This window comes from Silene latifolia, chromosome X (assembly GCF_048544455.1).
Source record: "Silene latifolia isolate original U9 population chromosome X, ASM4854445v1, whole genome shotgun sequence".
NCBI lineage: Eukaryota > Viridiplantae > Streptophyta > Magnoliopsida > Caryophyllales > Caryophyllaceae > Silene > Silene latifolia.
In genome coordinates, this window is record NC_133537.1 from 112,386,207 (window position 1) to 112,410,052 (window position 23,846).

Consider the following 23,846-nt stretch of genomic DNA (forward strand, 5'->3'; position numbering starts at 1 on the left):
TGATTAAATGAGATACTGATGCGAGTAATTGAATCGTATCATTACTCGGATGAAATAATTGTTTAAAGAAACAATTGAAATTGAATGAATTATTATTAAATACGATTTATAAATTGGTAAAATATTTTGGCACAAGTAATTATGAATTACTAAGTCGATTTTGTATATGACGTATTTTATTAATACGTTGATTTTTAATATGTTAAAAATACATAACAAATTTATGTTACATATGACATGTGACATATTGACAATTGACAAAAATAATATGGAACTCATGTTATCCATATGTGCCGAAATAAGGAGGGAATTAGGCTAAATATTATGGTTGATTAAGTTAGTGAAAAACACCATCATTTGCATATAGCCTAGCCATGCAACCCTAGTTTGCATTGTGAAGGCAAACACGGGCATGCATTGGGTCTTTTTCCTTCCCCTCTCTTCCCTCCTACACGGTTCACCATAGAGAAAGGCAAAAGAGTTTTTGTCTCATAATTTTACATACTACATGCATGAGTGTGAAAATTAATTCATTCATTCCAACTTCTCAAAAAAAAAATTAAGTTTTTAGAAAGAGAAAAATCCTCCATAATCCCTCTCTCCCAACCGGTTTTTGGGTGAGATACCAAATTATTTTTGGGTCATTTTTCTTATAAAATTAATATCATCTAGTATACATTATATTAATTTTATTAAGAGTAAGCTTTGGGTATTATTCCTTGGGAGAGATCCTACACTTGGATCTTTGTTCATCTAAAAGGAAAGCTCAAGAACAAAAGAAAAGGAGATTTCTTTTGTGCCCATTTGAACCGAAAATACAATGTAAGAATAATATTTCTTCCTTATTTTATTTTATTGTTTGCATGCATAAGACCTTCATTAATTTTATGACAAATTAATTTATATCACATATATGAATATGTAAGTATATAGATCTACTTTTCCTTCAATACCGTGTGTGTAACGGCTCTTGGCTTGAGTCTCTTTGATTGTATTTTATTGCAGGCATATCGTAATATTTACTATTGTTTAGTTATCCTACTTAACCTCGTGGTTGACCGTGTATTCGTGAACACCTATGATGAACCAAATATTGGGAAGCAGATTGATTTTAGGTTAACTTGTGTGATGTGCTGGATGCTTGGAGGGAGCTTGGGACATTGACCTTCGTCAGAGTCTAGAGATCACTTTATTTATTCAGACACTATTTTTATTTTCGCTGCAGTTGTATTAAAACATATTTTTATTATTTATTTATCTTGCTGGAACTTTTGTAATAAAACCATTTGAGGCACTTTAATTATATCGTCTTAAAGTAATTTGGTAATTGTTTGTCTTTTATACTTACTATCTCGGGCAATTGAGATGGTAACACCTTTATTTATCTGGGAATGTCTTGCAAAAGGCTCGTAAATAAATGAGGGTGTTACAAAGTCGTATCTGATGAGTCATAATTATATACATATTTATGCCTCCCCTTAATTACTTTTGATACGGTTTTTGTGCTAATTTATATTAATTACATGCTTTTTTTTGTTAGAATGTTGTTACTTCCGCTATTTGATGTTTAATTCAGGAATGATGTATTTGAGAAGCAAAGGAATGAAATGGGTTTCGCGGAGTGGGCATGAAGGAAAACACGGAGCATGGCACGGGAATCTAGAAGAATAAAGGAAGAGAAATTAAGAAGACAACACGAAGAAAAGAGCTGAAAAGGGAGTATACTCGATCAATCCTAAGCAGACTCGATCGAGGAAGTAGTGTACTCGATCAAGTGCACCTAGGCTCGATTGAGTACACATCGAGCCGAGGGATTTTCCGCAATTTCCATAAGTCGGTTGTGTTTTACAATAAATACCCAATTCGTACCCTATGTTTATTTACGCTTTATTTTACCAAGCTACATATTATTTTACCCTAGAACTCTCTTAACAACTCTTAGTTTATTTTATCATTATTGTTTCCGGATCTAGACACTCTTTAATTACGGTATTCTCTAATCCCTCTTTAGTTATTATTAATTCAAGTTCTATTCCATTCAATATTCGTTATTCATCTTTTATGCTTTTAATTATGTCTTCTATAATTATTATTGTTGTTATTGCCATTAGTATGCGTAGCTAATTTCATATTCTAAAGTGAAAGGGGATCTAGGTTGTTAGAAAAGGGTTAATTAATGAATTGATTGTTAAATTGCTTTTGATTGTTGTTCAATTGTTGTCTTACATCTAATTAATTACTGATCAGAATTAGTTAACTAGTCTTGCAAACTAGGATTTTCACCGACCGGGTTAAGACTAGTATAGGCCATGATAATTGAATTAGACTGACTTAATAATAGCGATCGCATGTTAAATTTAGATCTAAAAAGACATATTAGAATCGACCGATCGTAAGACTTTCAACAATATAAATTGCTCAATCAATGAATTAAATCTCACCCTTGGATGACTACCTAGTGAACCCAATCCCTGGACTCTTTAATATTATTGAATTTGTCTTTATTTACATCGCAATTAGTTTAGAAACCAACAAACAAACACTCAAGAAGTTGGTTACTTTAAGACGAACTTAAATATAAACAAACTAGAACAATTAAAATTGTCTCCCTGTGGATTCAACTCTTTCTTGCCACTAGCTACCAGTTAGTAGTAATTTTGGATTTATTTTGATAGGCCAACGACTGAAATTAACCCTATCAAATTTGGCGTCGTTGCCCGGGAGGCAACGATTTTTCTGTTTGTTTTTGTTTATTTTTGTTTTTTGTCTTAGGGAGCATCAGTTCCTTGAGACAGTTTGATATTTTCTTGTCGTTTTCGTGTATGCCCAGGTCTGACAAGTCGGAGATTGTACCTTTTGATCCCGAGCCAGAGAAGACTTTTTGCTATAGATGAAAATTTCAAAGAGAAAAAAGTCATATGGAAGACTTGAGTACACTTGACTACAAGCGGTTTACTTTCATAGAAGATTCGTCCTTTTTAGAGGACACATTAGTTTCTGCGCCCGTTATTTCTACAACATTGAAGATTTCGACCTTGGCAAGTCATTCCGAACCCACCATTGATTCTATTCCTAAAGGCTTTAAGCTCCCTACCACTGATAAAGGGACCTTTGAGATCAAACTGTCTTATATAGCCTGTTCGAGCGAAATCTATTTGGAGGAAAGGCTGGAGAGGACCCTGCCAAGCACATGGAGAAATTTGTCACGTATTGTTGTTCTATTCCTTTGACTGCTGGGGTGACTCAAGATCAAGTCAAACAGACTCTTTTTTCTTTCTCTCTAAGAGATGATGCAGCATAATGGCTACGTGACTTGGATATGGAGACTGAATCAATCACTAACTGGACTTCACTAGCTCTTGTATTCTACAAGAGGTATTTTCCACCGCAGAAGACTAATGCCCTTAGAAGCCAGATTACGAGTTTTAAACAAGGTCCTACCAAAGACCTTAATGAGGCCTGGGTTCGTTTCAAAAGGCTAGTTCGACCCGTCCCTCATCATGGCTTCCAGATTTGGTTCCTTTGCAACCAGTTTTACAACGGGTTGTATGACGATCACAGAGCTTTGCTTGATTCCGCTGCCAATGGGAGATTCCAAGATAATACTAATGATGGTAATGCTTGGAAGTTGATTGATCAGATAGCTACTTACACTGCTGAGTATGGTAACCCCAGAGGTATTAAGAGAGGAAGTGGTTCAGACAATGTTATTGTGGCACAGCTGGAGGCCTTAACGGCTCAAATAGCCGAATTGAAGACTATCCAATCTTTGGGTAATAAGCAAGAAACGGTTCATATGGTTCAACAAGAGGTGTCTTGTGAGAGATGTGGGATAGATGGCCACGCTGCGGCCAAGTGTATGAGTACCATTGAATAAGTCTATGCTTTCCAGTCTTTCAAGCAAGGTACTCCCTATTCTAATTTCTTCCCTGAAAGGAGTCAGAATGTATTTGCTCAAACCCCACAGCAAAATGCTTATATCATCCCTCAAAATCGTGGTAATCAACCACAAGGGAACTTTGTTAAGCAAAATCAAGGAGGTTTTCAACAGATGCAACCCCCTTCTCAAGCTCCAAGTAATGAGATGACAAAGATGAAAGCTCTATTGCAACAAATTTTGATGATTCAACAAAAGCAAACAGCTCAGATTTCCAAACTAATAGCTCACAACAAGATGTTTGATACCCAAGTTGCTCAAATGGCGGCTCAAAATCCTTCAAAACAGCCCATAAATCTTCCTCCTCAAGGTAAGCAAGCACATGAGCAAGTTAATGCTATTTCTTTGAGGAGCGGTACCACTTATCAAAGTCCGGACGTACCCATTAATGAAGAGGAAGTCCCTTACATGCATCCTAAGGGATTGGGTAATCTTGAGCTAAGTGATGACGAGAAAGAATTAAGCTAGGATCAAACACGGGATAAGCAAAAAGACAAAAAAGGAGGAAAGACGTGAGTACTCGATCGAGCCCTAATAGGATTGATCGAGGAACCACAGTACTCGATCGAGTACAACACGGGCTCGATCGAGGACACCACCCTAGAATTGAAATTTTCTCGTGTTTCAGCTACGGCATTGGAAGAAAATAGGATCCTCGATTGAGTGACCACTAGACTCGATCGAGTACACCCTATAAGTGACGACGGTGCTTCCAAAACGACTACAAAAGCAAAAGAAGCCGAGCCAATTAAAATTCAACTACCTTTTCCACAAAGATTGCAAAAGACTAAGCTTGAACAATAGTTCGGGAGGTTCATGGAGGTAGTGAAGAATCTTCAAGTGAGTGTGCCATTTACTGAATTAGTAACTCAAGTGTCGGCGTATGCTAAGTTTTTGAAAGAGATCTTGTCCAAGAAGCGGTCTTTTGATGAAGTTGAGACGGTAGCATTCACTCAAAAGTGCGCGGCCGCATTGCAAGCTAACTCACCACCAAAGCTAAAGGATCAAGGGAGTTTTTATATTCCTTGTCATATTGGTAGTATAGCTATTGATAAAGCCCTTTGTAATTTAGGGGCTAGTGTTAGTGTCATGCCGCATTCTATATGCAAAAGGTTAAATATGGATCAACTCCGTGTTACAAATATAACCTTGCAAATGGCTGATAGATCTTTAAAGAAGCTTATAGGTGTCTTAGAAGATGTGCCAGTTAGAGTAGGGAAGTATTTCATTCCAGTTGACTTTATCGTTATGGATATGGCTGAGGACTCTCAAGTCCCTATTATTCTAGGTAGACCGTTCCTTCACACTACAGGAGCACTCATAGATGTTAAGGATGGTAATTTGACACTGAGAGTTGGGGATGACACTATTAAATTTGTTCTTGATAACGCTTTAATGCGTCCCATTCAATAGCTCCATGTTATATGCTTCATGTTGTTGATCCACCTATTCATGATTCCTTTACTTCGTGTTTTGACAGGAATCAGTCCGACGCCCCTGCTGCTGCGTCAAGACCATGGAGCAAGGAGGTGTATAAGATAGATAAGTTGATTTATGGAGATGAGCCTCATCCTGAGCCAATTTATAGCTTTGATGACAATGTTGACATAGAAGCTGAGCTGGATGCCTTGGAGGCCGAGATTTTTAGAGAGGAGGCCGTCAAAGTTTTTGATGAAGCTCCTACGATAGATGAAGCACCCCATGTCCTTCCAAATGATGATGATTTGAAGAGCGATTAACATACTTGCTCATATTTTATTTTAGATTTTGAGTTTGATGAGCCAGAACTCAATTCATTGCTTATTTTCTTTGTTTGGACTTTTTATTGGTGCTGCTTATGTCTGTGTGTAGGACACGCGCTACTTTTTGATTTACTATTACGTGCTTTAAGTTGTATTGATTGTGTCTTGTATGGGCATTTGTTTTAAATGCAGGTAATTGTCTGTTGGATGAGTACTCGAGTAAATGGTGATGGGCTCGATCGAGTACCCTTTTGTTTTGGGTCAGAAACGTAGTTGGCTTGGATGGATTTGCGCGGTTGGTCATTTTTCCCCCTATTTTTGCAGCTGGTTTGGGGGAACTCCTACACTCTTACCCGATATTCTCTTCCCTTGTATCCACTTTTATTGTATTCTATCTAGTTATTTCCCATTCCTTCTATTAGATGTGTCCTTTAGGTTGCTGGAAATTTTTATGTGATTGTTATGCTGTAGGCGTCACAATGAGGTCACTGTGACATTTAGGTTTGGGGGTGGAGTCTTTAATTATATTGTGTGATTTATTTATGTTGTGTGCATTTAAACCAAAAAGCCATAAAAATTAAAAAACTTCAAACTCCATAAACATGTTTTTACTTTGTTTTAAGTCGAGTCTTGGTGCATTAGATAACAATGATGTTAAATTGCATTTTTTGCATTTGAAACCCAATTAAGTTGTCCATGTACATTGTTTTGACCCGTTATTCGTGAAAACAAAGCTCATAACTCGAGTCTTGACCGTATTGCCATGCCTTATACTAATTAGATTTGACACAATTATGTTGGTAAACTACTTAAATGCTAAGGTCTATAGAGCCCCTAGGCCATGAACATCAAAAAACTGGTCTCATTTGTTATTTAGGCTTGAGTGTGGTTTCTCCTTGTGGATTGTGTAATATCAAATGCATTAGTGTGACATTGATTTCTTGATATTTTTATTGCTTTTATTTGACTAAGTACATATGGATAGGCGATTCTTACCGTTCAAATAAGCCTTACATTACCTTTTGTTTAGCTCGTTTGAACCCTTGTAGCCAACTTTAAAATACATCATATGAGCTACAATCCCAGAATTTGCCTACCTTTTCGGGACAGTCACAGTTGCTTATTTTTCGTGTCTACTTTGCTATTATGGTTGGGTTGGGAGTTATTGTCATGTGGGTATGGCAAAGTACTTATTAGCAATTGTGTTGTATCCTTGTGTTGGAAAAAGAAAAAAAATATGAAGCAAAAGAAAAAAGAAAAAAAGAAAGAAAAAATCGAAAAAGAAAAAAAAGAGAATTGAAAAAAAAAATGAAAAGAAATTGATCGCTTCGTTTTGGTTTTGTCAAGGATCGAAAAGATGTTTACTAGAGTCTAATGCATATTTGGAGAGTACTTCATAAGCTGTCATGTGTTGTAAAGTTGAGATGATTTCTCTAGTTAGGTTGTATTCATGCTTACTTTTGTCTAGAATTGGTTTTGGTTTAGCGCTGCGACTGCCGTCTTAGCCTTACATATCCATAACGTGCCTTGGCACAAACCATTTCTACCTTTCCCCATTTGCCATCCTTATTGTTCTGGTACATGTACTTTTATCTACATTGTGAATGCATATTAGTTGGGAAAATCTCTATCACATTAGATTGCATGCATGTTTCATAAGTTGAGTGAGTGTTTCTACTTCTTTCTATCTTCACATATAAATCCCCCATACTTATGAGTGCATGAGTGAATCCGCGAGAATTCGACTAATTTGTCTTGCAAGATCGAAAGGTATTTGACATTCGTCTATAGTATGGTGACATGAGACTTGAGCTACATTTTCTATTACCCGTGCCTTTGAATTTGTTTTATTGGTACACCTTGGTCATTACTTTGTTACAGATATGGATAGCTTGGGATTTGTATGTACATCAACATTAGCTCTGAGCTGTTTATGCGCCATTTGTATGATTGCCTTTTGTATTGTGTGATGCTTTGCTTGAGGACAAGCAAAGAGATGGTTTGGGGGAGTTTGATGAGTCATAATTATATACATATTTATGTCTCCCCTTAATTACTTTTCATACGGTTTTCGTGCTAATTTATATTAATTACATGACTTTTATGTTAGAATGTTTTTACTTCCGCTATTTTTTTTTTTTTTTTTTTTTTTTGGTGAAATGTTAGCTTCTCATTAATAACCAAGAACAAACTATTACAAACTACCACAACGGTACAATTTAAGCATAATTTATGACAATTAGGAGCTAACTGACATAAGCCATGCTTTCTCTCTACTCGTTCTAACAAGCTTAAACCAATACATAGCACGAATTCTCAGTGTACACCTAATCTCGTGAACTACTCTATCAGGATGGTTCAGGAAGCCATCAACTCTGATTTGGTTCCGTTGTCGCCAAATGTAGTAGTGAACAGCCTGAATCCATGCAATAGTAACCATTTTCTTCACTTTGGCCCAAGGTTTAGCTTGAATCCAAAGTAACAGGTTTGTAGCAGGCAAGATAATATGCAAGATTGCACTAACCTTCTTTAACACCTTGAGCAGAAAAATACATTGCTGAAACAAATGGGAGTGAGTTTCAGCAGCATTACCACATATCAAGCATTTCTCATCTTGGATAATACCCAACTGAAACAGGCGAACTTTTAATGGCAAAGCCTCCCTTGTAATCAGCCAGCTTGTGAAAGTATGCTTTGGAACACTCCAAGAATTCCACACAATCTTAGACCAAAGAACCAGTGGCTGTTTCTGTCTGAGCCACTGATACCCACTGGATACTGTATATCCAGCTGGGTTTGCAGTCCACTGCCCAGCACAATAACCCACAGAAAAAGTATCTCTAACCTTACAAATAGTCTTCCAGCTCCATGAAACCTCAGATTTTGGTGATTAAGTGTCCCAATCTTGGCCTTTCAGGTAGACATGGTTTATCCATCTAACCCACAGGCTGTCAGATTTGGTATAAACCCACCAGGCCAGCTTACCAATGGCAGCTGCATTCCAATAGAGACTATGTCTAATTCCCAGTCCTCCTTCACATTTAGGAGAGCAAACTTTTTCCCAACTAACCATAGATGACCTGATATAATCTGCAGAACCATCCCACAAGTAGTTCCTACAAATAGAATCAATTCTTGTTAGGACACCTTTGGGAATTAAGAAGATAGTGGCCCAATAACTGTACAGGGAGGTTAGTACAGATTGAACAAGGGTGAGCCTGCCACTATAGGATAATTTTTTTGCTCCAAAACCTTTAATTCTAGCTGTGATATTATCAATAAGCACCGCACACTTTGTTGCATTGAGAGCCTCACCCACAATGGGGACTCCCAGGATATTTAAAGGGAGTGGTCCCCTCAATAAAACCAAACAAGTAAGATATCACTTTAGTAGAACTAGGAACTCCATTGAAGTAGATATTAGACTTCATAGCATTCATTTGGAGTCCAAAGAGCAAAGAGAAAATGTAGCAAAGGCTCTCAAGAGGATCATTATTGAAGAAGCATCTCCTTTGGAAAAAAGTAGCAGGTCATCAGCAAAGAGGAGATGAGAGAGTTTAAGGCCTCCACACAAAGGATGGTACTTGAACTTCATGGTAGTAGTAACATGGTCCAGGATTCTAGACAGGTACTCCATAGTAATTGTGAAGAGGAGTGGGGAGATAGGGTCTCCCTGCCTTAGGCCCTTGGCACCACGAAAATACCCAAAATTCACACCATTCAAAACAAGAGAGTAAGAGGCATTTCTAACACAGGTCATCACTAAATGAAAGAATTTTGCAGGAAAGTTCAGGGCATGTAGCATACTCTCAAGGAAATCCCATTGGACAGAATCATAAGCTTTTTTTAAGTCCACTTTCATCAAGCACCTTGGAGAGACAGATTTCCTATTGTACAATCTCACAATATCCTGACAAATTAATATATTCTCAATAATTGTCCTCCCCTTAACAAAACCACCCTGGTTGGGACTAATGATATCAGGGAGAACAGAAGCAAGCCTAGTACATAGAATTTTGGAGATGGCCTTATACAAGATGTTGCAACAAGAAATAGGCCTATATTGTGTAACATTCTGAGGCAGGTCACATTTGGGGATAAGGGTTATAAAAGTATGATTCACCTGCTGCAGAAGCTTGCCAGTATCAAAGAAATCCAATACTGCAGCACACACATCATCACCCACAATAGACCAACTATCTTTGAAAAAAGCACTAGAGAAACCATCAGGCCCTGGTGCCTTATGGTTGGGAATAGCAAAAATGGCATCTTTAACTTCTTTTTTTGAAACTGGGGATAATAAAATAGCCCAATGATCCTGGGTACAAAGTTTACCCAATTTGAACCAAAGGAAAATTCACAGAGTAATGATTGCGAAGTGCCGGAAAGCGCTCATAATAACCTAGAAAGGCATCTTGAATTTTGTCTCCATCAGTAAAAGTATGACCAGCAACATCAGTAATTCTAAACACCTTGGATTTAGTACTTCTCCCTTTGAGTAAGCTGTGGAAGTATCTAGTATTGTTATCACCTTGGTTGACCCAAGAAGCTTTAGACTTTTGAAGAAGAAAACTGTCACAAGCATTTTGAAGATCTCTATATGTCTGTGATGCTTCTCTTTCTTGAGAAATAAGCTGAGGATCAGTTGGGTTCGAAGATAGAGCAGTCTGAATAGCATCCAAAATCTTCCAGGCATGGGCAGTGCTATTCTCCACATCAGCAAAAAGAGTTTTATTCAGTTCTTTCAGAGGTTTCTTCAAGCTTTTCAATTTCATGACCACCTTAAACATTTTAGTACCTTGCCAAAATTTACTCCAATATTGCTGAACACAAGGCAAAAAATCATCAACTTACTTCCGCTATTTGATGTTTAATGCAGGAATGATGCATTTGAGGAGCAAACGAATGAAATAAGCATCGCGGAGTGGGCATGAAGGAAAACATGGAGCATGGCACGAGAATCTAGAAGGATAAAGGAAGAGATGTAACACCCCCACATACCAAGGCGCCTTACCAAGGACCACCCTAGCATGAGAGACTGTTACCATCTCGGTTGCCCGAGGATAGTATATCAAAAGAAACCATTCCACTACATTTATTAAAGTATAAAGTTTAAACGGTTACAATGACTCAAAACCAACTCAAAAGAAATGTTTGCTAAACTCAATACAACTGAAATCAAAACAGCTAAACTCGTAACAGCGAAAGCTAGACTCAAAGTGATTACTCCCCATCTTGTCCCCGTAGCTAAAACTCATCATCACCTATCACAATCTGCTCATCATCCCCAAATGGATCACCACAGATTTACAAAACAACAACGGGGTCAGTTCACTGCATAATAAAAATAAGACAAAATACAACGATGTCAAAGCAACTGTTCCATAATCATCTCCAATTCACAATCTCATCTCATAACTGACTACACACTTAAGTGTGTAGTCCTTCCAGATTACTGTCGCGACAGGTAATCCTTACCGCCAATGGGGGACCGCAGCCTTGCCCACCTAAGCCCCGCTCGACACAACGAGCAACAACCCATGTTCCTTAATATGCACATACCCTCTTGTGGCAGGTTCCACAAAGGGCGAATCAAGGGCGTGAAGCCAGTCCCGCAAGTGACTCCACTCAGCCGAGGACGCACCTCACAATCATAATCAATCCATCCCAACTCCGATATTCCAAAGTACAATCAACAACAATATTACCATATCAATTATATCAGAACATCACAATCATCAATCTTATATCAATTACACAATCAACTGAGTAGGAAAACCCTACCTTAGTGCAAATCTGATACGAGTCAACAAGGAAGCTAGAACTGCTCTTCTACGAATTCTCCACCTAACAACAATCATACAATCCAATGACAATCATCCAAAATAACCCCTTTCCCCAAATTCCAATATTAGGGTAAACCCTGAAAGACAAACTGACAAAATTTATAGGACTAGTGGCTTACCGACGCAATCGACGCAAGAGAGGAAAGAACAAGGACTCTCGAACAATCAACGATCTTGGGAGAGATTAGAGGTGATTAGAGTTACGTAGAATGTTTTACGTTTTGTAAAAAAAATGAAAAGTGAAACAGTAAATCTCAATTTATAACTCTAATTGTCTTTAATCAAACCGCGGAAATAATCCCCGTCAGACCGGATACTCGGTCAAGTATAGAGAATACTCGGCCGAGTATCCCTTACTCGGCCGAGTATTACCATAATCGGCCGAGTATTCCTGTACAGTAGCCTGACCAGAAACACACAGCGCATTACTCAGCCGAGTAAGCCCTATTCGGCCGAGTAACATGACTTAGAAAAACGTAGTATTATAGTCTTCCCTCCTTAAAAAGAACTTCGTCCCCGAAGTTCATACCATACTCAAAACAAAACCAACAAACACAACACAAATGCTCAACAACAACAACAACAACAACTACTCCAAGTACGAACAACTCCCACTATACATAATAACACACCCAACTCAAACTTGAAAAGGTGACAAAACATAGCTATGTTAACCCCAGCTAATCCCAAAAACAACAAAAAACAAGCATGCGACCATCTCCTACCCCCCTTAAAAGAAAACGGTTACGTCCTCATAACCGAACATACCTGATCGAAAAAGTGAGGAAAACTCTCTCGCATCGACTCATCTAGTTCCCATATGGCCTCTTCCACAATGTGATTAGTCCAAAGTACCTTTAGTAAGACGGTCTCACCATTCCTTGTCTTGCGTACTTTTCGATCTAAGATCTCTCTGGGAACCTCCGCATAAGTTAGAGACTCACCTAGCTCTATGTTCTCAACCCCAAGCACATGTGACGGATCACTCACATACTTCCGGAGTTGCAAAACATGAAACACGTTGTGAACTCGATCCAACGATGGTGGTAAAGCTAGCCGGTATGCTACTTCACCAATGCGATCTAAGATCTCATACAGGCCGATAAACTTCTGGCTCAACTTCACTTTATTGCCAAACCTCATCACCCCTCGCATAGGTGACACATTAAAAAGCACCTTGTCATCTACTACGAACTCAATGTCCCTGTAGTGCAAATCTGCATAACTCTTTTGGCGGTCTTGAGCTGCTTTCATCTTTTGACGAATCATGCGAACTTGCTCAATCATATCCTGCACCATCAGTGGTGCTAAAACAACTGTCTCTGCACTGTCGTCCCAACAAATTGGACTCCTGCACTTCCTGCCATATAAAGCCTTAAACGGTGCCATCCCAATGCTGGTGTGATAGCTGTTGTTGTATGAAAACTCAATCAAGTCCAGCTTATCTTCCCAACTTCCATCAAACTCTATAGCACAAGCCCTCAACATGTCCTCTAAGGTCTTGATAGTCCTCTCAGCCTGACCATCTGTGGCAGGATGAAAAGCTGTACTCATCTTTAAGGTCGTGCCCATCGAATCCTGCAACTTTTGCCAGAACCATGATATGAACCTCGCATCTTGATCCGACACTATATCCTTTGGCACACCATGTAACCGAACCACATGTTTCCTATAACCCAAGGCTAACTGTATCTTGGTCCAAATATCCTTCATCGGAATGAAGTGAGCTGACTTTGTTAAACGATCGACGATCACCCAAATCATATTGTTACCTTGCTGAGTCCTTGGTAACCCCACGATAAAGTCCATAGAGATCGACTCCTACTTCCACTCTGGCACCTCAAGTGACTGAATCTTACCTTGTGGTCTACGTTGCTCACCTTTTACTCTCTGGCAAGTTAGACACTTGGCCACGAACTCGGCCATATCTTTCTTCATATTAGGCCACCAAAACATTTTCTTTAAGTCCTTATAAAGCTTGTCACCCCCTGGGTGAAATGAATAAGGAGTGCAATGAGCCTCCATCATGATCAACCTTTTCAAGTCCGCATCCCTAGGAACACACCATCTCCCATCAAAATGAACACTCCCATCTATGTGGATAGAAAACCTCGAAACCGTGCCACTCTCTACCCTTGACTTCCATTCTTGAATCTTTGGATCAAGATCTTATTTCCTCTTTATGTCATAATACAAGTCCGGTTCGATCATCAAGTCCCCGATGGCATCCCCTTTTCGAATCATATGAATCCCCATCTTGGACATCTCATCCCTTAGCTTCAACAAAGACATAACTGTACATAACGAATGTACACTATTTCTACTCAAAGCGTCTGCCACAACATTGGCCTTACCCTCGTGATAGATAATCTCCATGTCATAGTCCCCAATCAACTCCATCCACCGCCTCTATTGCATGTTCAGCTCTTTCTATGTGTAGATATACTTCAGACTCTTATGATCTGATAACACCTTAAAGGGTGGCCCATAAAGGTAGTGCCTCCTAATCTTAAGAGCAAAAACAACTGCACCCAACTCCAAATCATGCGTAGGATAGTTCTCCTCATACGGCTTCAGCTGCCTTGACGCATAAGCTATAACTCTCCCATTATGCATTAGAACACAACCCTAACCATTCTTTGAAGCATCGATGTATACTTCAAAGTTCCTACTTCCCTCAGTTAGAGATAGAATATGAGCTTTGGTCAAATGCTCCTTTAAGGTTTGGAACGCCGTCTCACAACTCTCATCCCAGCGAAATCTGGTCTCTTTCCGCATCAACGCTGTCATAGGTCTCGCAACCTTAGAAAAGTCTTTCACGATTCTCCGGTAGTAGCCAGCTAAACCCAAGAAACTCCGAATCTCAGCAACATTCTTCGGTAATTCCCACTTGGTCACTGCCTCAATCATGCTAGGATCCACCGACACACTCTCCCTAGATATCACATGACCCATCAAAACCACTTTCTCTAACCAAAACTTGCATTTAGATAGCTTGGCATATAACTGATTATCTCGCAAAGTCTGTAGAACTAACCTCAGAAGCTTGGATGTATGCAGCTGACCTCTTTGGCGGCATTGTGAGCTGATATAACCAAAGAAACATAAGCACATTGCCTACAACTCAAAATAAACAAAAACCTCTGCCAAAAAAAGTACTCGACCAAGTACTGTGAAACACTTGGTCGAGTAAGGACTACTCGGTCGAGTAATGATACTACTCGGCCGAGTATTCCACTCTAGTAGCCAACTTCAAAAACACATAAAACACACTCGGTGGAGTATACATGTTACTCGGCCGAGTATGCCTCACTCGGTCGAGTACCCCTCTTACTCGGCCGTGTGATCACAACCAGTAGCTACTGATTCTTATACACAAACTAACACTCAGTCGAGTGCTTAGTTACTTGGCCGAGTATCCCTTACTCGGTCGAGTACCCGCCTTGCTCGGCCGAGTCATGCAAAAAATGAGCTATATACTTACGAGAATATAGTTAAACATGCAATTCGATATCTCAAAACTTGACTACCCTTCAAAAGCCAAGTAATAAATCATACATCATGCTCAAAGTCTATCATGATCAACTACGCAATTCACCTTCTCATTTCATCCAAAAACTCCACAAGAATCACAACTACAAGTACAACACACATAACTTTAAACACACAACAATCCCCAAGACACCCCCATGTTGACCGGCTTCATATTGTAAGGGCCTCAATGCGACTTCAGGACGTCTCCTAAGTCGTTGCGGTAGCTCCAAAAAACTCTCTCCGGGTTCATTTTATTTAGACTCCCTATGTTCATTAGGTTCATTGGTTTTAGGTTCCAGAATCGTCGCTCTGATACCACTTTGTAACACCCCCACATACCAAGGTCCCTTATTAAGGACCACCCTAGCATAAGAGACTGTTACCATCTCGTTTGCCCGAGGATAGTATATCAAACGAAACCATTCCACAACATTTATTAAAGTATAAAGTTTAAACGGTTACAATATCTTAAAATCAACTCAAAAGAAATGTTTGCTAAACTCAATACAACTGAAATCAAAACAGCTAAACTCGTAACAGCGAAAGCTAGACTCTAAGTGATCACTCTCCATCTCATGCCCGTAGCTAAAGACCATCATCACCTGTCACAATCTGCTCAGCATCCCCGAATGGATCACCACAAATTTAAAACAACAATGGGGTCAGTTCACTGCATAATCAAAATAAGACAAAATACAACGATGTCAAAGCAACTGTTCCACAATCATCTCCAATTCACAATCTCATCTCATAACTAACTACACACTTAAGTGTGTAGTCCTGCCAGATTACTGCCACGACAAATATTTCTCACCGCAAGTGAGGGACTGCAACCTTGCCCACCTAAGTCCCGCTTGACACAACGATAAACAACCTATGTTCCTTAATGTGCACATCCCCTATTGTGGCGGGTTCCTCAAGGGGCGAATCAAGGGCGTGAAGCCACTTCCGCAAGTGACTCCACTCAGCCGAGGAAGAACCTCACCATCATTATCAATCCATACCAACTCCGATATTCCAAAGCACAATCAACAACAATATTACCATATCAATTAAATCACAACATCACAATCATCAATCTTAAATTAATTACGCAATCGACTGAGTAGGGAAACACTGCCTTAGCACAAATCTGATACGGGTCAACAAGGAAGCTAGAACTGCTCTTCTACGAATTCTCCACCTAACAACAATCATACAATCCAATCACAATCATGCAAAACAACCCCTTTCCCCAAATTCCAATACTAGGGTAAACCCTAAAAGACAAACTCACAAAACTTATAGGACTAGTGGCTTACTGACGCAATCGAAGCAAGAGAGGAAAGAACAAGGACTCTCGAACAATCAACGATCTTGGGAGATATTAGAGGTGATTAGAGTTACGCAAAATGTTTTAGGTTTTGTAAAAAAAAAATGAAAAGTGAAATAGTAAATCTCAATTTATAACTCTAATCGTCTTTAATCAAACCGCGGAAATAATCCCCGTCAGACCGGATTCTCGGTCGAGTATAGAGAATACTCGGCCGAGTATCCCTTACTCAGTCGAGTATTACCATACTCGACAGAGTTTTCCTGGACAGTAGCCTGACCAGAAACACATGACGCATTACTCGGCCGAGTAAGCCCTATTCGGCCGAGTAACAGGACTTAGAAAAACGTAGTATTACAAGAGAAATTAAGAAGACGACACGAAGATAAGAGTTGAAAAGGGAGTATACCCGATAAATCCTAAGCAGACTCGATCGAAGAAGTAGTGTACTCGATCGAGTGCACCTAGGCTCGATCAAGTACACATTGAGCTGAGGGATTTTCCATAATTTCCATAAGTCGGTTGTGTTTTACTATAAATACCCAATTCGTACCCTATGTTTATTTACGCTTTATTTTACCTAGCTTAGTATTATTTTACCCTAGAACTCTCTTAAAAACTCTAAGTTTAGTTTTATCATTATTGTTTCCGGATCTAAACACTCTTTAATTACGGTATTCTCTAATCCCTCTTTAGTTATTATTAATTTAAGTGCTATTTCATTCAATATTTGTTATTCATCTTTTATGCTTTTAATTATGTCTTCTATAATTATTATTGTTATTATTGCCATTAGTATGCGTAGCTAATTTCATATTCTAGGGTGAAAGGGGATCTAGGTTGTTAGAAAAGGGTTAATTAATGAATTGATTATTAAATTGCTTTTGATTGTTGTTCAATTGTTGTCTTACATATAATCAATTAATTACTGATCAGAATTGGTTAATTAGTCTTGCAAATTAGGATTTTCAGCGGCCGGGTTAAGATTAGTATAGGCCACGATAATTGAATTAGACTGACTTGATAATAGCGATCACATGTTGAGTTTAGATCTAAAAATACATATTAGAATCGACCGATCGTATGACTTTCAACAATATAAGTTGCCCAATCAATGAATTAAATCTCACCCTTGGATGACTACCTAGTGAACTCAATTCCTAGACTCTTTAATATTATTGAATTTGTCTTTATTCAAATCGCAATTAGTTTAGAAACAAACAAACAAACCCTCAAGAAATTGGTTACCTTAAGACGAACTTAAATATAAACAAACTAGAACAATTAAACTTGCCTCCATGTGTATTCGACCCCTTCTTACCACTAGTTACCAGTTAGTAGTAATTTAGGATTTATTTTGATAGGCCAATGACTGAAATTAACCCTATCAGTATCAGAGCGAACGTTCCTAAGGCCTAAAGAAATGAATTTAATGAACTTATGATGAGTCTAATAAAATGAACCCGGGGTAGAAACTGTCTAGGAGCCCTTTTCTGAGGTTAGGGAGACGCCCTTGATCTGGCCCTTTTCAGTTTTAAGCCGGTCACCTCGAGGAAGGTTAAGAGAGTGGGTAGTTAGCGTGGATGTTTTGCCTTACGGGTCTAATTGTGTTTTGAAGTTGTGAAAGTTACTAACTTTATTTGCAATATGAGAACAAAAGGTAAGAAATTTAGAGACGGATGAGAAGAGAGAGGCGTGTGGCCTATGAGATGGCAGTTATGGTGGATTGAAATTATTTTGAGCTTGTTTTAATTTGTGGCATAATTACTCAGGAAAATTTTCTTGGCTTATCAGGAATGGCATAAATTGGAGAAACATGAATTAATTGAGTTATTGCATCTTTATATGAAATTGGTTGTATATACGTGAATTACATGCTTAGAATTACATGTCTAGAGATATACGGTATGTGTTGCCCTGAACCTATAAGCATAGAATTATAAAATTGCATGAATTAAAGACTAAGCATGTGTAAAGAATAATTAATTTGAAGAAAAGAAGAGGAAGGGCAGTGAGTAGGCCGTGGAGAAATTGTGTCACGGTGGTTGGTCGGGCAAAGACCAGCTCGACCAATCACATATTCTTTTGTATGCAAGAATTTTATCTTATACCTTATACCAGAAAATTCTTTTAAAACGGAAATTTATGTTTCTTTTTTATTCTTAATAGAACCCAAAAATGGCACCAAAGAGAGCTACATCCACAGCTATGTCACATGAAGAGATTGATTGGCTTATTACAACAAATGAGGCTTTAACAACTGCTTTGACATTGAAAACTGTTACAATGGATCCTGCTAAGATGAGTGCTATCATTGTTCGTCATAATCCGATAAAGTATGATGAACTAGGCGAACCATCTTTACTAGGAGATTGGTGCAGGGAGTTTGATAACTTCTTTGAACTGTTGGACTGCCCTGAGGAGATGAAAGTGGATCAGGCTGCTCAGTACTTGAAAGGAAAGCCTGGATTGTGGCGAAATCGTAACAAGGCAGTAATCAGGGAAGCATGGAAGGAGAGTGATGGACCATTTGTCACCTAGAAGGGATTTAAGGATACTATGAGAGGAGTGTTCGTACCTGAACACGTTCGGAGTAGGACGAGGTCAGAGTTTGATGCATTTAAGATGACGGAAGAGATGACAATAGAAGACTATCATAACAGATTCATGGAGCTAGTTGAGTATGTGTCGGACTTAAACTATGGAGAGGTGAGGTTCGAGAAGGGATTAACTACGCGCATCGAGAAGAGACTTGCACCTGGGGAGCCAAGTATTGTGGAGGAGGTATATCAAAGAGAAGAACATGCTGAGAGAATTGCTGATATGGTTAAGGAGGAAAAGAAAGACAAGGGAGAAAAGAGAAAGGAGGAGACTACGAGTGAGGGTGCTGGAGGGAGCAAGAAGCAGAACTACAATCAATACCGATCATTTTCTGCAGGAGGGACCGTGAGTGGTGGTGGGTTCGGCCGTAGCTTGGGGGCGAGTGGTGTAAGTGGTTAGAGCAAGCAACAGTGCTATGGATGTGGTAGATTTGGTCGTAAGATAGTTGAGTTTAGGACTACTGCGAGAAGGAATAGTAAGAATGGAGGATTTGGTGGCGGCAATTCAAATGAGTACAAGACACCCGCACCTAGTTATGGAAGCAATCGTTTTAATGGGTCTTGGAATAATCAAAGGATCTACAACAACAACAACTTTCAGAATCGCTTCAACAATAATCAAGGCAATGGAAATGAAGGGAACCAGAACAATGTCGTGAAGTCGGGCACGGTGTCGGCATCAATGGTGCAGGGTGGCGCAAAGAGCAGTGGTAAATTGTTCATGATGGGTAAAGAGGCTGCTGAGGGAGATACACATGTGGTTTCGGGTACTTTTCTAACCAATTCTAAACCATCTTATGTTTTATTTGATTCGGGAGAAACCCACTCATTATATCAAGTGACCATGTTAAAGTGTTAGAATTAGTTGACCCAGTAATAATAAAAGATGAAGTAACAATACCTTATGGGGAGTCTATACCTTGTACCAAAATATATAAAAATATAAATATTATTATCGGGGAGGTTTTATTTTCCATTGACTTAATATAATTTCCTTTAGGTGGTTTTGAAATTATTTTGGGGATGGATTGGTTGAGTAAAAATGTAGCCTTTATTGACTGTCATCAAAAGAAAGTATCCTTGAAAGGACCAAAGGGAGTAAGAGAGTCTTATATGGGATTTGTGGTGAAATCAAAGGTGAGACTTATATCAACAATTACCCTGAAGTTGTGTTTGAGGAAGGGAGGAGAGTTGATCTTATGTCACGTGAGAGACCTGCGTGAGGAGGGGAAGGGCGCAGAAGAGATTCCTGTGGTGAGTGAGTTTCGGGATGTTTTTCCAGATGAGATTCCGGGATTGCCACCAAAGAGAGATGTGAATTTTAATATTGAGATGAAACCTGGTACGAGACCTATTTCTAAAGCACGTTACAGAATAGGGCCTAAGGAGTTGAAGAAGCAGTTTGAGGAGTTGTTAGATAAGGGTTATGTGCGGCCAAGTGTATCACCCTGGGGTGCACCAGTTTTATTTGTTAAGAAGAAGGATGGGAGTATGAGGTTGTGTATATATTACAGTGAGTTGAATAATTTGACGATTAAGAATATGTATCCTTTGCCCCGAATTGATGATTTATTTGATCAGCTGAGTGGAGCTGGAGTCTTCTCTAAGATCGACTTGAGGCCCGGTTACCATCAGTTGAGAGTTAAGGAGGAGGATATTCCTAAGACTGCCTTTAGGACGAGGTATGGACATTATGAATTTGTGGTTATGCCTTTTGGTTTGACTAATGCACCTGCAGTGTTTATGGATTTGATGAATAGAGTGTTTAGTCCTTACCTTGATCACTTTGTTGTTGTCTTTATTGATGATATATTGGTGTATTCTAAGAATAAAGAGGAGCATGAGAAGCATTTGAGAATTGTGTTGCAGACCTTGAGGGAAAATGACTTATATGCTAAATTGAGTAAGTGTGAGTTTTGGTTGGATAAGGTAGCATTTTTTAGGCATGTGGTGTCAAAAGAGGGAGTGTCAGTTGATCCAGGTAAAATTGAGGCGGTGTCTAATTGGGAGACGCCGAAAAACATGGCTGACGTAAGACATTTTCTGGGGTTGGCTAGTTACTATAGGAGATTTGTGAAAGATTTCTCTAAGGTAGCTAAGCCTTTGACTGCTTTGATGAGGAAGGAGAACAGGTTCAAGTGGGATGAGTGTTGTGAGACAGCTTTTCTAACCTTAAAGGAACGCTTGACCACAACTCCTATCTTAGCTTTACCTGAAGGAAGTGAGAATTTTGAGGTATATACTGATGGTTCAAAGAATGGGTTAGGATGTGTGCTAATGTAAAGAGGGAAAGTGATAGCTTATGCTTCAAGACAGTTGAAACAATATGAAGAAAATTAACCGACGCATGACCTGAAGCTGGGGGCGGTCGTGTTTGATCTTAAATTGTGGAGGCATTATTTGTATGGAGATACTTTCAAGGTATTTTCTGATCATAAAAGTCTTAAGTATATTTATACCCAGAAAGAGCTTAATATGAGGCAGAGGAGATGGATAGAGTTGATTGGAGATTATGATATGGAGATAGTTTACCATGAAGGGAAGGCTAATGTGGTGGCAGATGCTTTGAGTAGGAAGTCTATTCATGCTTTATGTTCAGCTAGGGCTGAGCATCGGTCCAAGACCGGACCGGACTAAACCGGACCGGACCAAAGACCGAAAATAAAATTTGTGTGGACCGAAGACCGGACCTAAAACTTTCGGTCTTGGACCGGACCAAACCCGAAATATTCGGTCCGGTCCGGTCTTAGACCGAAATTGACCTAGAACTAATTCTTTCACTATTTCGTGTATGATAATTACATTTAAGTTTCACTAAATTAAATGTCGATGAATAATTAGACGATTGTTTTTGAGAAAAAAATACTCAATATTAATTTATAATGTCTTGTGAAGATAAAATGGTAATTTAGTTTATAATATTCTAATAATAGTCTTTAGAAACATAAAATTCGGTCCATTTGGTCCGGACTAAAATATCCGGGTTTGGTCCGGACCGTACCGAAGACCGAAAACTCAAAAAATGTGGACCGAAGACCGGACCTAAAAAATTCGGTCCGGGTTAGGTCTAGACCAAATGGTCCGGTCCGGTCCGGACCTAAACTTGCTCACTTCTATGTTCAGCATGTCATGTGTGAAGTTGCAAGATGAGTTAGAGAAAATGGGAATTTGTGTGATAAGAAAAGGGGATTTAGTTGGAGATTTAACTATTGAGCCAGAGTTGTATGCTGAGATTAGAGAGAAGCAAAAGGGGGACCCGAGGACGGAGAGGTAGCGCACGACCGTTGATAAGGGCGTGGCGTCGCGGTTCACCGTGGGGGAAGATAAGGGTTGAAGATCGATGAGAGATGGTGTGTACCTGATGATGAGGAATTGAAAAGAAATATTTTGACTGAAGCACATTCTACACCATATTCTGTGCATCCTGGAGGAGATAAATTATATAAAGATTTGAAGAAAATATTCTGGTGGCCATGGATGAAGGAGGTTGCTGAATTTGTTTCAAGAAGTTTAACTTGTCAGAGGGTGAAAGGTGAGAATAAGAGACCACTGGGTAAGGTACAGTCTTTAGATATGCCTGAATGAAGGTGGGAGAACATTTCTATGGATTTTATTGTTGGTTTGCTTCGGACTCAGAAGGGCAATAATATGATTTGGGTGATAATAGATCATCTTACTAAGACTGCACACTTTATTCCTATGAAAGATACTTGGAGTAAGGCTGAGTTGGCTAAAGATTATGTGAGAAATATTGTGAAGCTGCATGGAATTCCAAAAGATATAGTTTCTGATCGTGACTCGAGGTTTATTTCTAGGTTTTGGCGTTGCAAGAGTGTATGGGTACAACCTTGAATATGAGTGCTGTGTTTGATCTAGCAACAGACGGACAGACTGAGAGGACTATTCGGACATTAGAGGATATCTTGAGAGCTTGTGTCTTGGAGTTTGGAGGATCTTGGGAGGAAAGGTTAGACTTGATAGAGTTTTCTTATAATAACAATTATCATGCTAGCATTGGTATGACACCTTTTGAAGCTTTGTATGGAAGGAAGTATAGGAGTCCAGTTTGTTGGGATGATGTCACTGATGTCGTGACACTGAGGCCGGATTTGATCCAGGAGATGGTTGAGCAGGCACATGTGATCAGACAGAAGATGAGAGCTGCACAAGATCGACAGAAGAGTTATGCAAATTTGAAGAAAAGTGAGATTGAGTTTGTTGTGGGAGACAAAGTATTATTGAAAGTGTCACCAATGAAGGGGGTGATGCGTTTTGGAAAGAGAGGAAAGCTGAGTCAGAAATACATTGGGCCTTATGAGATTTTAGATAGAGTTGGTGAAGTGGCATATCGTCTTGCACACTACCACGAGCCTTGGCAAGAGTTCATAATGTTTTTCATGTTTCACAGTTGAGGAAATATGTGAGTGATCCTACTCATGTGTTAGCAGCTGAGACAGTTGAGATGGATGAGAATTTATCTTATGTGGAGGTGGCTTAGGATATTTTGGACAGAAAAGTGAGGAAGACTAGAAATAGTGAGATTGCATTGGTGAACGTTCTTTGGTCTAATCATAATATAGAGGAAGCTACTTGGGAAGTTGAAGCTGAGATAAAAGAGAAGTATCCCCATTTATTTGCTTAAGGTATGATGGTTACGATGACGTAACATTTTCTTTTACGGGGGTAGAATATAATAGCACGTTTAATTTTGGTCTTAAATGATAGTAATTTAACTAAAGTGCATGTAGGTTACCTTTTTAATTGTTTGGTTAGGGCAATGAAGTGTGGTGAACTTCGGGGCGAAGTTCTTTTTAAGGAGGGAAGACTGTAATACTCCGCATTTTTAATTAATAATTTATAATTTATAAGATGTGA

General features: G+C 39.1%; 1 protein-coding gene and 1 non-coding gene across 2 annotated transcripts; one reads left to right on the forward strand and one right to left on the reverse strand.

The window, feature by feature from the left end:
* Positions 1-3,400: 3,400 nt before the first annotated feature.
* LOC141625624 (small nucleolar RNA R71) lies at positions 3,401-3,507 on the reverse strand. The gene has a single exon (XR_012535393.1). It is a non-coding gene; the product is annotated as a small nucleolar RNA R71 (small nucleolar RNA).
* Positions 3,508-18,996: 15,489 nt separating this feature from the next.
* Positions 18,997-23,613, forward strand: LOC141618117 (uncharacterized). Its single transcript, XM_074435231.1, has 9 exons — positions 18,997-19,317; positions 19,414-19,738; positions 19,972-20,653; positions 20,732-21,062; positions 22,111-22,241; positions 22,352-22,529; positions 22,787-22,938; positions 23,029-23,314; positions 23,470-23,613. The coding sequence occupies exons 1-9, from the start codon at positions 18,997-18,999 to the stop codon at positions 23,611-23,613; spliced, it is 2,550 nt and encodes an 849-aa protein (XP_074291332.1).
* Positions 23,614-23,846: the final 233 nt, after the last annotated feature.

Excerpts from the sequence above, each read along its gene's own strand:
- LOC141618117 (XM_074435231.1), top strand. The coding sequence starts at position 18,997 with ATGACGGAAGAGATGACAATAGAAGACTATCATAACAGATTCATGGAG. Across the intron at positions 19,318-19,413 it reads CATTTTCTGCAGGAGGGACC|ATAGTTGAGTTTAGGACTAC; the intron begins GTGAGTGGTGGT and ends TTTGGTCGTAAG. Across the intron at positions 21,063-22,110 it reads TTGTGAAAGATTTCTCTAAG|TTGCAAGATGAGTTAGAGAA; the intron begins GTAGCTAAGCCT and ends TCATGTGTGAAG.